At 36.8% G+C, this 18938-nt stretch overlaps 1 protein-coding gene across 6 annotated transcripts in view; it reads left to right on the top strand.

Annotated features, from left to right (window-relative positions):
* LOC126826802 (isatin hydrolase) overlaps positions 1-14766 on the top strand; it is a 46462-nt gene extending 31696 nt beyond the window's left edge. For 3 of the 6 annotated variants that reach the window (XR_008788904.1, XR_007682399.2, XR_008788905.1), the window contains exon 10: positions 9533-9708. Coding sequence is in view for 2 of the 6 variants with exons in the window: in XM_056102569.1 (XP_055958544.1) it covers positions 9548-9714; positions 10463-11159 (864 nt within the window). In the remaining 4 variants the exon portion in view is untranslated. Of the gene's footprint in view, positions 1-3257; positions 3337-3485; positions 3604-4205; positions 4403-9532; positions 9715-10462 lie in introns of those variants that run through there. The other 3 variants (XM_050555890.2, XR_007682400.2, XM_056102569.1) reach the window with 3 other exon arrangements.
* Positions 14767-18938: the final 4172 nt, after the last annotated feature.

The raw sequence follows: 18938 nt of genomic DNA, 5'->3' as shown, positions 1-18938 counted from the left end.
TGTATCTGAACTACAGGGTACATCGAACTACAGTGTACATCATGCTTAAGAGACACTATCTAATATCCAAAAGGAAAAATGACGATTAATTTAATATCCGCCAATTGGTGTTGCTGCTATTTTGTATTTTCAAAATTTATCTTCAAATTCAGAGACATCGAAAACCATATAAAGGACATTGCAAAAGTCATATCTTACGTATCTTAAGAGATGCCCTTTTAGTCTACCAAATTTATGTTTTTTTTGTTAAATTGCCTTATACATGTATTACCAAATTCGGTAGCCCTTTTAAAAGAAATGCCCGGCACCACATGGAAAATACATTTCTTTAATTGATGTTTGTCAAATTCGATTTCCGCACATTTCGCGTACATAACCACGATATAATGGTCGAACATTACGTACATCAGATAAACTATTTTTAAAGCCCAAAACTGTTCAACTAGTCTCTTTTAGTTATCAAGCACCTGTTTTATGGGATAATCTACCATTTAGTTTAAGATGTTGTACATCTCTATATTCTTTTAAAAAACAACTTAAATCACATTTATTTAATGAGGCTTTTAACTGACTCTGTATACAATTGTTAACATGTCCATAATCTTGTTGTTTATTTATGATTACATTGTCACTTTGTAAAGTGCCCCTGAACATGTTTTATGAAAGGGCGCGCTATAAATATGCTGTAATAATAATAATAATAATATACTATTCAAAAAAAGTAGGGGATATTTGATTTTGGGGGCATAATACTAAAATATGCAAATGACTACGAAAAAAGTCACTATAGAACCTAACAGAAGAAACATTTCCAGTTACATGTGACGCCCAAACGCACCAATAGCTACCGCATGGAATGCAGGTGATGCTTGGGATCATCATGGGGGTCCAACCCAAGATTTGCACGACTCTGACTTTGAATGTTACAGTCATTGTGGCATTGAATTCCAGGGTGGAAACATCAGTTTAATTCTTTTAGTGACCAGAAAACAAATTTTGATATGCGTCGGCTTACCCAAAATGAAAGGTTACGTGCCCTTGGCATGCTACAGATCGGCACAACACAGGCGGTTGTGGCGCGGACGATGAATGTTTCTCAGTCTGTCATAAGCAGGCTATGGTCCAGATACCGTGTTACACAATCTGTACAGGACAGACCACGCTCAGGTCGACCAAGGGCGACAACTCAAGCCCAGGATCGATTTATCCGTACCTTGGCCTTGAGAAATCGTGTCATCACAGCAAATCAGATCAGCGCTCGTCTTCAAACAGACACTGGTGTGAGAGTGAGTGGCCAGACGATTCGGAATCGACTGCATAGGGGTCACCTTCGCGCCCGACGTCCTCGCGTGATCCCTTGTTTGAGAGATCATCACATTCAGGCAAGACGTCGTTGGTGTAGGGATCGTCAACACTGGGATAATCGACGCTGGAGCAATGTGATGTTTTCAGATGAGTCAAGGTTCACTGTTGATTTTTTGGACAGACGTAGGAGGGTGTGGCGTCGTCGAAACGAGCGCTTCCAAGACGTTAACGTCATCAGACATGATCGATTTGGGGGTGGTTCTGTTATGGTGTGGGGAGGCATCACTGTTGCTGGAAGAACGGCTTTAAATGTTGTTGCAGGGCGTGTTACAGGCCAGTACTACCGGGACAACATCTTGGCAGTCCATGTTGTGCCGTTCGCACGACGTCATGGCCGCCTTTTCATCTTCCAGGATGACAACGCAAGATGTCACAGGGCCAGGATCGTTACAGGTTACCTCCAACAACAGAACATCACCACATTACCTTGGCCAGCACTGAGTCCCGACCTCTCCCCCATCGAGCATGTCTGGGGCATGCTTGGACAGAGGTTACGTCAACGTCAACAACGTCCTGCCAATGTCCAAGAACTTGCTGCTGCGTTGCAACAGGAATGGGACAATCTGGACCAAAATGACCTTAGACGTCTCATTAGGAGTATGCCACGTCGGATCAATGCTTGTTTGGCAAACAGAGGAGGATTTACCCGTTACTGACTTGGTTGTGATGCTGTGGTAACTTTGCTGTTTGACCCCGGGTATCATTTTACCCTTATAATGGTCAGTCTGTGCCTTACTTAGTCTAACGATCATTTGGAATAAATCGATGAATGTGAACTTCATTTCATTTTGTCATTTGTTTCTTCGTCAGTTTCATTAGGTGACTTTAATAACACTTAAAAATCAAATATCCCCTACTTTTTTTGAATAGTATATTACCAAATTTGGCGGCCATTATGAAAGAAACGCCCGGCACCATATAACAAATACTTCTTTTTTTTAATTTGACGTTTGTCAAATTCGATTTTTCGGCACATTTCGCTTGCATAACCACTCTGTGTTTGAGGAATTTAAAAAGAAATCATTTATAATCCAACGAGTAAATAGTAAAACACACTGATTACTAGATATCGCTCTCAGAAAATTCCCCGATTTTGGGTATGATTTTGTTTGATATATTTATCACTGAACCAAACTGCATTGGTTTCTTTTGCATTTTTTTAGGGTAAAACGTTATATTATCCCTCAACGCCTAATACTGCAAGAAAAACACAAGTTTCAGAAATTTCAACACAAACAAGTTTCAGAAATTTCAACACAAATAATGTGTAGATTTTCACACAAGTTTTGTGTTGTTTCAACATTTAACACAAGTTTTGTGTTGTTTCAACATTTAACACAAGTTTTGTGTTGTTTCAACATTTAACACAAGTTTTGTGTTGTTTCAACATTTAACACAAGATTGTGTTGTTAAATAGAGACACCTAACTTGTGTTGAAAATAACACAAGTTTGTGTTGTTTCAACACAATTTTTTTTTCAGTGCACATGACAAACCCATAATCAACGCTCTAGAACATCGAGTGGCAGAAATTTAAACGCCCCGATATTTGAAAATTTAACGATGGAATGGATAATCGAGATGTAGTCTCGTTTGTCCAGTATCGTTGCTTCGATAAAATAACAAAAACTACGCTACTTCTTCTAGCACTCATAAATTCACTCTGAATGAAGTAATTTGATTGAAATTTTCAATATTTTCATTTTTCATTATCTATTTTTTGTACTATTATAGCAAGAACGGACAGCTCTTTATAGAATTCTTAGATAATGCATCTTAAATGGGCTGTCAGGGTTTTGCAAGTTTTTGTGATATGTAACTGATACCGTATCTCACATAAAGCGCTTCGCAAATTCACTTGTAAGTTGTGCTGTTTTTTTCTTTCTTTTCAAGGCTGGCTGGATGCTACTGTTAAAGCAGTTCAACTTTATTAAAAGAAGACATGAATAAAATGCTTTGTCCATATCAAATGGTAAGTAAAATAGACTTTTAAGTTTCACTTAATTCTGAGGGTTGGGTGAAGTGTTATTTTACATTTAAACATCAGCTGCAACTGTAAATATGATTAAAACAGCGAGATGTTGATATTAATCTGGGAAATTTGTTTTTGTATCATTGCAGAAACCAGAGAAAGTGATGTCATGGATAATAAAAAATTATGGAATTGGAAATGCGAAAGATTTCTTGGACTTTTCAAATGATAATGTGTTTGGGGAACATTAAACTGATTCTTAGTGATCATTTACTATATCTGTATGAATTAAATACACATGTATTTTATAATATTTTTAAATTTGGTAGAATAAAATACTTATATTCGATTTTATTCAACTTTTAAACTGACACAATAATGATCATACAGGCTTGGAAATATAATATTATGTTATTTGATTGTTCGGCTAACTATTTGGTTAGTTCAAAAGACGAACGCATCATTACACTGATGCAGAGGTTGATACATCAGGCATAAAGTTAATAGGATTCAGGCTTGTGCGGAGTAATTTGACTCGTTGTGTAGGCTAGTAATTTGACTCATATCTATTTGCATTGATTCACTTTACTAGTCATTTGACTCACTACAGTTAGTTGCGTTACTCATCTGTTGTGTCAAATGACTCAATAAAGTAGTCAAAGAACTCACTTTACCAGACGAGTCACTTGACTCATTTAACGAGTCGTTTTATGGATTTTTGGGTGTGTCACAAAAATGAGTCTCTGGACTCATTATTTGAGTCCCATGTGTGTCCCAAGTTAGTCAACGAAAAGTGAGTCGTTTTATGGATACTCACTCAAATGAGTCAACTGACCCACTTTTTTCTCTCTGTGTACAGTGTTTAATAAGATGTACGTAGTTAAGGCGAGACCAAGCCTTCTATTGAAGATGCACTGAGCTAGGATAAAAGCATTTCAATATAATGTACAGTTGTGCACCCACCATAAATAATGTTGTTTTAAGGTGTCTAAGTTTTGGGAGCACAGATATCCTCGGGCATATAGAGAACAAACACAGCGGATTTTAGAGACTAATTTACTTTTAGGTAAGATACGTTATTATTAAAGATATATACATTATGGGAGATCAGATGAAGATCTGACAGTTCTCGCTATAATAGTTAAAAACTACATAATATAAAGGGCATTTGCTGAAAATTTCAGTCAAATTACATTTCAGGCCTAATGGAATGAAATGAAATGGGGTTTAACGTCCTACTGTTCTGCTCCTATACTGGGCTAATGAAGACGGGCATACGCCATACAGTGTGCTAGGAGGGAAATTTTGTCCGGACAGCGGCACTGTGGCCTACTCTTATATCGAATTCCAACTGCCAAGGGATCTTTTACGTGCATTCTAATGTATACACGGGACCTCGGTTTTTCGTCTCATCCGAAGGACTAGACAGCTGTCCTTGTCAGGCCCTCCGTTCTGCACCACTGACAAGGGGAAACCACGTCGAGGCCTAAAGAAAGACCAGCAATAGACAGATCTAGCTCTTGCACAATGTATATTTATTTATTGTATTTCTTGTTGTATAATTTCATTTCTTTAAATAATACACGTAAATATATAGAGGTCCTTATATTTTATAAGATTTTCGCAATTTCGTCTTTTCTATTGGTGCAAAGTGGGCCTTTCTCTCGGATCTCGCTCGAAATCTAAATATCTTTGTTACATAAACTGAATTTCGCTTTTAACAGGAAAACACCTAATAATGTATACCTTAACTAATACTGGAGAGCCCGGATGTAGGTTTAACCCAAACTTGTCTTCGTGAAGCCGTGAAGCACTTACGGGATAGATAATGTAAATGGAATTTGCTGAAAATTTCAGTCAAATTGAACCACCATGACCCGAGAATTAAGCGATTGAAATTTCAGCCTAGCCTCGATCATCATTACTAAAGTCTGTACGATAAAAACAGTCTCCATCATGATTAAATTATGAATGGAAGTCGAGCAGCAAATGGGATCATAATCCAGTAAATATCACAGGCTAGCGATGACATCGAGAGTTGATTATGGTCTGTAGAAGTTAATTAATGTCTAATTAATAATTTAGATAACATTTCAGGCATACAGAAAGACCTGCAATAGGCAGATTTAGCTCTTGCATAATGTATGTTTATTAAAAAATTAAAAAATCACGTCATGCTCCAAATGTACATTATAATGAAATACACCAACAATATATTTATCGTTCAAGGACAATATTGGTGTCGATCATTATCACATGTGATAGAATGGGTTATACATTATACAAGAGCTAAATCTGCCTATTGCAGGTCTTTCGTTAGGTCTGAAATGTTTTCTAACTTATTATATTACTTAGACATTAATTAACTTATCCAGGCCATAATCAACTCTCCGATATTAAATAGAACAGTTCAGCCATATTTTGATTTAAGCTCAAAATGGAGGAGCAGTACTTAGCTTAGAACAACCAGTTTTTGAAAAGAAAATTTGTCTTAACGTCCTGCTTTTCGGATCCATCAAGGTTAATGGGGAACTTTTGCTCGGACCGCGACGCTACGATCTACTCTTATTTAGAATTCCAAATGTCAAGAGTTCTTTTAGAAGCATGCCACACGAGAACAGCACCATACTTAGTGAGCCACCGCGGTTCTGGTGTGGTATTACATAGGTTTTATAAAGCAGTACAAATAAAATGGTGTAAGTATCGAACACAGCAATCAATTTTAGCGTATCTTGAAAATGGAGGAGTGACTTCGGTTATCATAAAAATAAACAAAGCAAAGGAACCGAAAACAGCACATGGCATGATATTCAAAAGTATGTTCCGCCTGTGTTTATTTAACAATTAAAAAATGATATTTATTTTGCTGATGTCCTTATTTAAAGATACATTATGTAAGATTTAGATAAAGAACTAGCCATTCTTGATATAATATACTATTCAAAAAAAGTAGGGGATATTTGATTTTGGGGGCATAATACTAAAATATGCAAATGACTACGAAAAAAGTCACTATAGAACCTAACAGAAGAAACATTTCCAGTTACATGTGACGCCCAAACGCACCAATAGCTACCGCATGGAATGCAGGTGATGCTTGGGATCATCATGGGGGTCCAACCCAAGATTTGCACGACTCTGACTTTGAATGTTACAGTCATTGTGGCATTGAATTCCAGGGTGGAAACATCAGTTTAATTGTTTTAGTGACCAGAAAACAAATTTTGATATGCGTCGGCTTACCCAAAATGAAAGGTTACGTGCCCTTGGCATGCTACAGATCGGCACAACACAGGCGGTTGTGGCGCGGACGATGAATGTTTCTCAGTCTGTCATAAGCAGGCTATGGTCCAGATACCGTGATACACAATCTGTACAGGACAGACCACGCTCAGGTCGACCAAGGGCGACAACTCAAGCCCAGGATCGATTTATCCGTACCTTGGCCTTGAGAAATCGTGTCATCACAGCAAATCAGATCAGCGCTCGTCTTCAAACAGACACTGGTGTGAGAGTGAGTGGCCAGACGATTCGGAATCGACTGCATAGGGGTCACCTTCGCGCCCGACGTCCTCGCGTGATCCCTTGTTTGAGAGATCATCACATTCAGGCAAGACGTCGTTGGTGTAGGGATCGTCAACACTGGGATAATCGACGCTGGAGCAATGTGATGTTTTCAGATGAGTCAAGGTTCACTGTTGATTTTTTGGACAGACGTAGGAGGGTGTGGCGTCGTCGAAACGAGCGCTTCCAAGACGTTAACGTCATCAGACATGATCGATTTGGGGATGGTTCTGTTATGGTGTGGGGAGGCATCACTGTTGCTGGAAGAACGGCTTTACATGTTGTTGCAGGGCGTGTTACAGGCCAGTACTACCGGGACAACATCTTGGCAGTCCATGTTGTGCCGTTCGCACGACGTCATGGCCGCCGTTTCATCTTCCAGGATGACAACGCAAGATGTCACAGGGCCAAGATCGTTACAGGTTACCTCCAACAACAGAACATCACCACATTACCTTGGCCAGCACTGAGTCCCGACCTCTCCCCCATCGAGCATGTCTGGGACATGCTTGGACAGAGGTTACGTCAACGTCAACAACGTCCTGCCAATGTCCAAGAACTTGCTGCTGCGTTGCAACAGGAATGGGACAATCTGGACCAAAATGACCTTAGACGTCTCATTAGGGGTATGCCACGTCGGATCAATGCTTGTTTGGCAAACAGAGGAGGATTTACCCGTTACTGACTTGGTTGTGATGCTGTGGTAACTTTGCTGTTTGACCCCGGGTATCATTTTACCCTTATAATGGTCAGTCTGTGCCTTACTTAGTCTAACGATCATTTGGAATAAATCGATGAATGTGAACTTCATTTCATTTTGTCATTTGTTTCTTCGTCAGTTTCATTAGGTGACTTTAATAACACTTAAAAATCAAATATCCCCTACTTTTTTTGAATAGTATAGTTCGAAAGTAGATGATGTAAAATGAATAATTTGAAAATTTCATTCAAATTACTCAATTGCAAGCGAAGACATTAGCCTTTGAAGGTTTGACAGACGTGTGCAATAATTTCAACCACGGTACTGGTTGATCGAAGCTAAGTCTCGGTCTTCCATATTTGATTAAATCAAAGTATCGCTGAACCATTCTAATCTATTTAATATCGGAGAAATCCGATGCCATCGAGAGTTGATTAAGGCCTGGACCAGTTAATTAATGTCTAATTAATAATTTAGAAAACATTTCAGGCCGAAAGAAAGACCTGCAATACGCAGATTTACCTCTTGCATAATGCATGTTTAATTGACGTTTTCTAGCCAATTAATTGATCAACCTCATCACCCCCACAACGCTACACTCATTATAGATCATTAGAGACTTTTGGCAAGCGTAAATTCCTGGTCCATATCGCGTTTTCGTATCGATTTTGCGTGTGACGTCAACAATGCGTATTTCTCACATGTGATACGCACACGGATACGACAGCACGTATCCAACAGCTTTCATACGGAAAGGGTCCGTATAATATAAAAACGTCGGCGTTTTACCGTATTTTTTGCTACTGTTAAGCTCGGTTCATACTACATCCGTATCCATAAACGTATCCGCATCCGTATCCTAACCCGCATCCGTATCCGCGTTTTGCCGTTCAAATAGAAAACGCGAAAACGTCCGACTTTCAAGGCTGAATTGTCTGTCAGAGATAACATATTGTCATTTGCAATCATGGAGTCTGACAGTGACACAGAGGAAGTCTTTTTTTTATTTGTTTCTTGGTTGTGTCTTTGTAATTTCTCTCCACAAGGATGATTATTTCCTCTGTCTTGTCCATGTTGTGTTCTTCACAAGACTACCCAAATCCACAGCACACAAGGCCAGGCTTTCCTTGGAATGGATTGAGTTTCTATTTGGGGAGATGATGTAATAAGGGGAAAGTACTCGCTGATTGGCTAAAGCTCGGCTTACTAGCCGAAATGCCGGACGCACTTTACAAAAATACGCCCTGGGAGCAATCAATCCGGCTTAACGGACACAGTTGTTTTTGTAACCCTTTTTGAACCCTTTCTCTAAAAATGACTAAAGTATACCAGTACGTATTCACGCACGTATTTACAGATACGGATACGGATGTAGTATGAACGGACCTTTAGACGCTGAAATGTTGTGCCGTAGCGTTTTTATGAATCTATGTGTATATTTGATGTGATTTTAACCATGATGAAGACTGAAATTTAATCATTATTTTTGATTAGCTTTTCGCGGATTTTTCATACTTTTCCTGCCTGTCTGCATGCTGCTCGATCTGCATGTTAAATTTAGGGAGGTGGGACCTTGCAAATCTGTAAAAGGGGTATATACTTTCTGAAATGATACATTAGTGAAACTGAAAATTGCTGTCTAGTCGAAGATTTTTAATATTAAGATTCGACACTGTTTCGAGAAATACGTATGGCAAGGATCAGTGTCTAGTTGTTCGAATGCGCGTAGAAGAACCCTTCACAGCTGACATTCGAAAAGGGTTTGCGAAAACGCCTCTGTCCGGACAAAATGTCCACCATCGCATATTGTATGTTGTATGCCTGTCTTGGCTAGCTGGGCTTGTGCAGAAACGTACGACATTAATCCGCATTTCATTTCACTTGACTTTTTTGTAAATTATAATATAATTGTATCACCCCCATCTCTTTCAGAAATAGTACATCACAATGAAGAATCTAGCTGTGTTGACCATGATAACGGTGTGTTGCTGTGTTAATGGTAAAACAATAATAGATATGTCGTATGAACTAGGACCAAATTCTACCTCGTGGCCTAACAATCCACCGTTTAACATGACACCCATAGTTCGTGGGAACCAGACTGGTGGCTTCTGGTGAGTTCTTAAATAGATGTACATGACTTAATCCGCAGACACCCCCCCCCCCCCCACCGCCCCACCTGACCCCAGTTACCAAATTATGTTTAAAATTGTAGCCTTATCGCGTTCACAAGGTTATCGGGTAACGGGGATAACTCCGGAACGATAAGTCGCGGAATGCTGAGAATCGATCAGGTTCCTCCTCTCGAGTGATGACCCCAATGCCCTCCATCAAACATAATAAATACGAGCCGCACCCCGTATTTATTATTTGACAGCAATAAAGCCGCACCCCGTATTTATTATGTCGGTTGATTCAGAAAGGCCTCACACAACAGAGGCGTGTCCGGAATCTCTCAGCCGTATAGCAGCATCCATATTTCTATATGTATATAGCGTTAATAAAAACCTATATTATATGTTTAACACGATAATAAATGTTATCCTTATATTTCAAAACATCTTAATGCGTTAAGACTTGCGCGTTGGACCAGAAAGTCTGTCATTGAGTCGAGTGGTGTGGTTTCGATTCCCTGCTCGTAGGCCTACGTGACAAGGAGTAGGGTCGCCAGTCCAACATTGTGGGCTATCTCCGGGACTTCCTGTTTGTACCCACTGCTAATGGCTCCTACAAGCATCGAATGATTGAAATAAAATTGAACCATATGGTGACAAGAACATTTTCGGGCAAATAGCCTCAGCCCTACCCTTCTCAACTGAGATTGGCCCCCTATGCCTATCGATGTTTTCTTTCTGTTTTAAGGCTAGAGTACAACTGGTTTGCTACAAATGAACACAGAAGTACCCATATCGATGCCCCATCTCATTTTTTCTACGGTAGTCAAAGGGTACACCAGATACCCTTGGAGAACCTCATCGGACCGGGGATCGTTTTAAGAGCCCGAGAAGAAGCCAAAAACAACAGCGATTTCGCCATCAACAAAGATTTCATCGTCAAATGGGAGGCAAGAAATGGCCGAATACCTGAAAAAGCAATTGTTTTGATGGATTTTGACTGGGGAAAACGATATGTAAATTTAGACAACAATCTAATCTTCAATACCGAAACATACGAAAACACAAGTACCTACCACTTTCCTGGAATAGCCCCAGATGCAATGACCTATTTGGTGATGGAAAGGCATATCATTACAATTGGTACTGATACGACATCGCTCGATATTGGCCAGTCCACTGATTACCCTTGCCATATTATTTGTGGTCGGAATAACATCACCATCATAGAAAATGTGGCTAATCTGGATAAAATTCCAATCAAAGGGTCAACTGTGTTTGTGGCACCTTTGAAGTTAAATGAAGGAAGTGGTACTCCAACACGAGTTTTCGCCATTTTCGATGAGGAACCACCAACTTGTAAACCCAGCAACATGGCTAAAAACATAAATCAGTTGTCAAGAATTCTTTTATTCTTTGTTTTCATAATCGTAAACATTAACTAGACACCTCAATGTGGTTAAAACACAGATCCTCTTTCGTTTCGTTTTTATAGTTCAAAATTTCGTTTTACTTGTCTTTACTGCACTTGGATATGGAAGAGTTGTTATTTAACTCGTGTTCTGAATGGTGTCACGGATAAGCCAATGAAACGGTCTGTTACGGCGAGTGTTAGGCGTGTTTTTCACGGAAATGTGGGTAATCCACTAGTAACATCAATGCTGATTGGTTAATCAAATATCTGACGTCATAGGGTCATAAGTCTGTCTTTTGACCCCTGACGTGACCTATCGCTATAACTTGTCAGATCTTCATGTAGTGCAGGCCATCGAAAGTATAAAAAAAACGAAACGAAATATAGATCTGTATTTTAATCAGATTGCGAGACACCTATAAAATCAGGCCCGTAGGCCATGGAAGGGGGGGGGGGGGCATGGCTCATCTTGGTAAAATTCTACTTATCCACATCACTGAAAAAATTAAAAAAGACACAAAGAAAGAACTCAGTGATGTTGACACACACGCAATAAACTAAACTAAATATTCATAGTCCAAATCCAAAGATTTTATTAATTCTTGAATCAAGGGATTTTATAATTTTAATTCAAATACTTAGGCGCCAACTACAAGAAATTATCTCAGTTTATACGTTTACATAATTTCAGGTTAAAGATGCATTATGTAAGATTTAGATAAAGATCTGGTTCAAAAATAAATGATGAAAAATGAATATATTATTGAAAATTTCATTCAAATTACTTTATTCTGCAAGCGAAGTTATAGGTGTTCGAAGATATAGCATATATTGTTTATTATCGTAGCAACGATGCTGGACAAACGAGGCTAAGTCTCGATTATCTTTTTTATCGTTAAATTTTTAAAACTTGCGGGCGTAATCTATTTAAATCTCTGTCATCCGATGGCCCAGGTAGTTCATTATGGGTTGTCGTGTTACAATAAATGTCTAAATAAAAGTTTAAATAACATTTAAAACCAAAAAAAAAAGACTTGCAATATAAGCAGATTGAGCTCTTACACAAGGCATCTTTAAGTTGTTATTTTTTTACAGATGGAATATGGTCCTCCTTAGAAGAAAACCATACTTTAGGAATTCTCCCCTTGGGGAAATAGCATACTTTCCCCTGGGGTAGGCAGAGTAAATATAGGTCAAACAAATGATTAAAACGTTGAAATATGAGCTAAAATGCACAGATTTCTTTTCTTTTTTCCACCTTTATTTGACAAGGTTGGTGGTCTAGCTTACCCCCACCAACTGAAAACACAGACCTCCCTCAAGTGGGCCTCTCTGGCTACGGGTCTGTGTACATATACATTACCTTTTATTCAACATATCTAACAAATTTGTCACTAAAAGCCTGTAATCTCATCTATTCCCAGCATAGGTATCTCATCAGAGACAGTTTCATGGAATGTCCTACTGTTCTGATGCGACTGGACTAATGAAGACGGAACAGTTTCATAGGTCATAGTATGTCAAGCATGATTTCAAGTTTTTTCTGTCTTCATTAGCCCAGTCGGAGCAGAACAGTAGGATGTTAAACCCTATTTCATTTCATTTATTTAAGGGTTCATACATGCAATGATGAAATGCATGGCCTAGTGTGCACATGCCTTTAGTATAACTTGGTCAATTTGGTATCAATTGTCGGTATTGTCTGCCACAGGGTTTCACTTCAAAATTTTGACATTTTTGATAACGCAAGGAGACTTTGCATATTACACATTCCTTTTTTTTTTATTTATGGTGCGATATTGTCAATTCACATGTGATATACTTTAATTGTGGTAGTGGATGTTAAATATAGTTAGCAGCTATAACAAAATCCTTTTGTTTATTTACTTATTTTTATTACATCAGTATCCTTATTGAGCTAAAGGAAGAGATCTGTAGGTATTGCATAAAGAAATTGTAAAGCGTAAAAATTAATCTTTATACATACAGGTAAAGACAGCTATCCATTTTGTGATATATACAAATGGTAAATCATAAATATTAATATTTGTACATAATGGCAGACATTTATTACTCATTTTGTGATGTAAATAAATGTTAAAGGATAAATAAATGTAATTATGACATAATGAAATATATTAACCCACTGGTATCAAAATCGTTCGTGATAAAAAAAAAAGGTAAATCATAAATATACATAATGACAGATATTTACCCATTTTGTTATTTAAATAAATGGTAAAACATAAATATACTAATTATGACAAAATGACAGCTATCAAGGCCGACCCAATTATATAAACTATGTAGCAATCGGATTAAAATGCAGATCTATATTTCGTTTCGTTTTTTTATATTTTCGATGGCCTACACAAAGACAAGTAAAACGAAATTTTGAACTATAAAAACGAAACGAAATGGGATCTGTGTTTTAACCAGATTGACTATGTAGTGGATAGCAGCTACTTTCCCGGTTGTCATTCGAAAAAACAAATCCTGAGGCCGGAGCCTGCATGTTTTATTTCCAATAACAACCGTACTATCTGACTTCACATTTACACAAAGCTTATCAAACACTGCTTACCTTGTCGCACGTGAAATTCAAACCGTAGTTATTGTGGGTTAATATTACCACAATATCAACCCCTAAGGACTTTACAGATCTGTGACATACATCAACCAAATTTGTGATATAAGCAAAATATAAAGCATAAATATTTATAAAGCTAAAAACAATGACATATATTTTCCCAGTCAGTGATATTTGTGATTGTGATTGATGACACGACCCAAATGAATTTAGAATTATCAAGGGGTTTTTTTTATAAATAATGTCATCATCTTTGTCTGTCCACAATTTCTTGTAAACGCTCAATAGATCAGGTTTCTTGTCATGATTTTTTTTTATCATATTTACAGGAATTCTGTAATGAGGCACCCTTTGAAAAATCAGCATTCTTTTTTTATCACATATTATCACCGAGTTAAAGACTATTCTGATCTCGAAAGAAAGCATTATCACCCTATAAAATGTCCGTTCGCATTTTGACTCTATGAACCTGGATACAGTTCTATACATAATTGTTGGATTTTATAAAACACTGACAAATTTGTTGCTTATGGGCTAGTTCCTTTAGGAACGTTGTCTGGTCGGAGGCTGTTGAACAGCGTCTGGTCAGACCTTTCGGACAGCGTCCGATCGGAGATCATTCCTAAAGGAACTACTGAAGTGCCTATTATGGCCTGACAAGCCAATGTATATGGTTATATTATATTTTGGATATTATGAAATAAATATTTACATTGTAGACTGTCATATGGCTAAATAAAAGGCGGGTTGTTCTGGTATTTATATATTGGTTAATACTAAGCATTTCACGAACATACCGGTTCATATTATTTTCTAACAAATTATAAATCAATATTATGTATTTTTGATGAATATTATACATGAATATTATATATATTTGATAAATAATATATATTTATAATCAAAGGTGTTTCTTTTTGTTTAATATTTTGAATAATACTAAGCTTCTCATTAATACAACAGCATACTTGTACATATCTTTCTAACAAATTCTATATGAATACTAAGTATTTTTGATAAATTTAAATAATCTATGATAAATAAATAAAAACATAAATTGAACAATTATTTTTTGTTTCTGTTTTCTATTCCTTCACTAAAACAAATTGCTAGGCAACCAAACAGCAGCACCTTTCATGTCAGAGTTTCAATAATAAAATAGTCACAATTAATTTAAAGAGCTGGCAGTTCTCACTACATGTATAATAGTTAAAAACCAGATAATGTAAAGGGAATTTGCTGAAAATTGGTTGTCAGTGGTTGATATTGTCATCTCTTATCTGCTGAAATGAAAACTGAAGAAAGACTGATTGACAGAGGGGTGGACAATTAGAAGGGTGATGTATACGACCACAACCACATTAAAATATGGATGCATACAAAATTTACAATGTTTTTCAAACATAATAATATCAATCTGATTGAAACACAGATCCTATTTTAGTTATTTCGTGTTTTATAGTTCAAAATTTCGTTTTACTCGTCTTTACTATACTAGGGGATCACGTGGCTAAGTGGGTAAGACGCTGGCTCGCTAGCCTGGAGGTCGGGTGTTCGATCCCTGCATTGGCCGAGAAAGTTCATCCAGATTTTCCGGCGTGGTTTCCCCTTGTCAGTGATGCAGGACGGAGGGCCTGACAAGGACAGCTGTCTAGTCCTTCGGATGAGACGAAAAACCGAGGTCCTGTGTATACATTGGAATGCACGTAAAAGATCCCTTGGCAGTTGGAATTCGATATAAGAGTAGGCGATAGTGCCGCTGCCCGGGCAAAATTTCCCTCATAGCACTCTGTATGGCGTATGCCCGTCTTCATTAGCCCAGGTTAGGAGCAGAACAGTAGGATGTTAAACCCCATTTCATTTCATTTCATTTCATTTCATTTCATTTCATTTTACTATACTAGGATCTGCAAAAGTGGTTATCATTGACGTGTTCTGGATGATGTGAGGAATTAGCCAATGAAACAGTCTGAACTTACGGCAAGCTTTTAGTGTGTGGTGCACGGAACTGTGGGTAATCCACTAGAAACATCAATGCTGATTGGTTAATCAAATGTCTGATGTCATAGGGTCAAAAGCCGCTCGTATGACCTCTGATGTGACAGAGCGAGAGAGAGAAATGGGGTCTAACGTCCACTCGACACAAACTAGGTCATTTCAGGACAAACACATGGTTCAATCTTATTTCAATAATTCGCTTGCGCGTAAGGGTCTTTAGCAGTGGGAGGAAACCAGAGGAACCGGAGAAAACCCACGAGGTTGGACCTCCCAAAACAACTGGTCAGATCTTCATGTATGAAGTATAAAAAAAAACGGAACAAAATATAGATCTTTATTTTAATCAGATTTTGATAATATTATCTGTCCGTCACACTTTTAGGAACACAATAAAACAATACAACAACTTTGATAATAGTTGAGTAAGAGTGATGAAAATTGGTGTATAATACACATTTTCTGCGAAGCTTAAAGCTACAATTTCATATTTTTAAGTTATATTTTTAAAATGTATTAAAGTAAAGCCTTAAAATAGATGGTATCTATAAACAGTCCTACCTTGTTAAAGAATAATCCTGTTAATCCTATAATTCACTATTGCCAGCTGAGAAATTGGCAAAAATATCATTTTCAACTTCAAATTCCAACGTTTGAAGGTAGCTAATGCATGGAGGCAATAGGAAAACTGTGTTATTATTTCCCGTGTCAATGATTTTTAAGGGTGGTAAATAATGCCCATGGTCGTATAATAGTGAGTTGATAACCTATTGAGCAAAAGACATAGAAATAATTATGTTTTGACTTTCTTAGAAAATATGAAATTCTCGCTTTAAGTAGATTGATAAGTACTTTTGAATTAAGGCGGGGAACATAAGATATTGAATGAATAAATAAAACAAATACTGTATAATTACTGAGGGTATTGCAATAAATAATAAAACTAAACAATAACAACAAATATATGTGATAAATAATGGGACATACAACAGAAGAAATATACATAATTATTAGTGTCATGGGACATTACCCGAGGAAATATAAATAGTTATTAGTGTAATGGAATGTTAACAGAAGATACATAAATTATTATTAGTGTAATGGAATGTTAACAGAAGATACATAAATAATTACAAATGGGATGCAAACTGAAGATACATAAATAATTACAAATGGGATGTAAACTGAAGATACATAAATTATTATTAATGGGATGTAACAACAGATTTACAGATATAATAAATAACAGATTTATAACCAATAAATATTACAGTGACCTAATTAGAGCAAGCCTGGACAGAAATGAAATGAAATGAAATGGGGTTTAACGTCCTACTGTTCTGTTCCGACCTGTCACAGACTCTGTCAGAGACAAATTATCACACAACGTTTTTATTACGACTACAACATTTTTATTACAACTACAACGTTTTTATTACAATAAATACGTTGTGTGATAATTTATACTTGACACAGTCTGTGACATGTGCCTTATGTCCAGGCTTGAATTAGAGAGAGAGAGAGAAATGGGGTTTAACGTCCACTCAACACAAACTAGGTCATTTCGGGACTAACATATAGTTTTAATTTTATTTCAAAAATTCGCTTGCACGTAGGGGTCTTTAGCAGTGGGAGGAAACCTGAGGACCCGGAGAAAACCCACGAGGTTGGACAGGCGACCCAACTCCTTGTCACTTACAACCGGGGATTCGAAACCACGCCAGTTGACTCAATGACAGGCTGTATGATACAGCGCGCGCGCTTGCTAACCAATCGACCATCCAACCCCCCCTTGAATTAGAGATGTAATAGTTAAGATAACTCACTGTAATAACAGGGCCCTGTTTCTCGGATTCTTAAAATCCAAATTTTAATAGATACTTCAATTTTGATTGGTTAAGCACTAAAATCAATCTAATATTATCCAATCCATATACTAAAGTCTGGATTGTTATCTTAGTTAAAATTTCGTGAAACAGACCCCAGACCTCTTATCTTTGGCTTTTATAACAAAATATATATACAACTATTCCTAATGGCAGTCGCGCAAACAAATAGATAGATACATCTAACAAAATAAAGCATTTTAAAAGAAGAATCTGGTGTGTGATAAAGTAAAATATACCATTCTTCATACATGGCACCTGCCATATCATTAAAAATATTAAGCTAACAATTACATAGGCCATATCCAAAAAAATATTTTAAAAAATATGAAATAAGACACTCTTATTAATTACGACATGTAAATAAACCGATTACAATAAGAGAGGCTATGAAAACTATGAAGAAACTATAGTCTCAATTATCAGGTATACAACCTTGATAAATCCTATTGACAATCTTAAAACATACTGGATATTCACACATTCCTATAAACTACAGGGTGAGATAAATGTAGTGCTGTGAAATGTGATGTTTACAATAGGTCATGGAGTTCAGTAGGGATGCTTTGACAAAATAAAAACACCAAAATATGTACCTCTCTCCTGCATTGTCTCAGAACCAGAACATTTTGTTTCCTTTGGCCTTATTATTAAGATTTTTTATAGAACACATTTGCCACAAAAGAAGTGCTCAAAAGAGCTTTACAATAAACAAAGGATAAACACATAAATAAATGTAAATAATAAATAAATAGAAATTTAATATGTAAAGTTTTCACCCCTTGTTAGAAATTATGAACCGTTATATAAGTTCTTACCCCTTGTTAGAAATTATGAACTGTTATAACATAAGTTTTTACTCCTTCTTAGAAATTTTGAATCATTATATCAGTTTTTACCATGCTCTTAGAAATTTTGAATCATTAATCATTATAGTAGTCCCCCCCCCCCCCCCTTCTTAGAAATTTTGAATCATTATATAAGTTTTTACCCACTTTAAGAAATTATGAATCACTTTAAGAAATTATGAACCGTTATATAAGTTTTTACCCACTTTAAGAAATTATGAACAGTTATATAAATTTTTACCCACTTTAAGAAATTATGAATCATTATATAAGTTTTTACCCACTTTAAGAAATTATGAACTATCATATAAGTTTTTCCCCATCTTAGAAATTACGAACTGTTATATAAGTTTTTAGGTTTTACCCACTTTAAGAAATTATGAACCGTTATATAAGTTCTTACACACATTAAGAAATTATGAACTATTATATAAGTTTTTACCCCTTAGAAATTATGAACTGTTTTACAAGTTTTACCTCCTTAGAAATTT

This window comes from Patella vulgata, chromosome 7, assembly GCF_932274485.2.
Source record: "Patella vulgata chromosome 7, xgPatVulg1.2, whole genome shotgun sequence".
Taxonomy (NCBI): domain Eukaryota; kingdom Metazoa; phylum Mollusca; class Gastropoda; family Patellidae; genus Patella; species Patella vulgata.
Note: the sequence above shows the minus strand (reverse complement) of the source record. Positions and strands in the feature narration are given on the sequence as shown.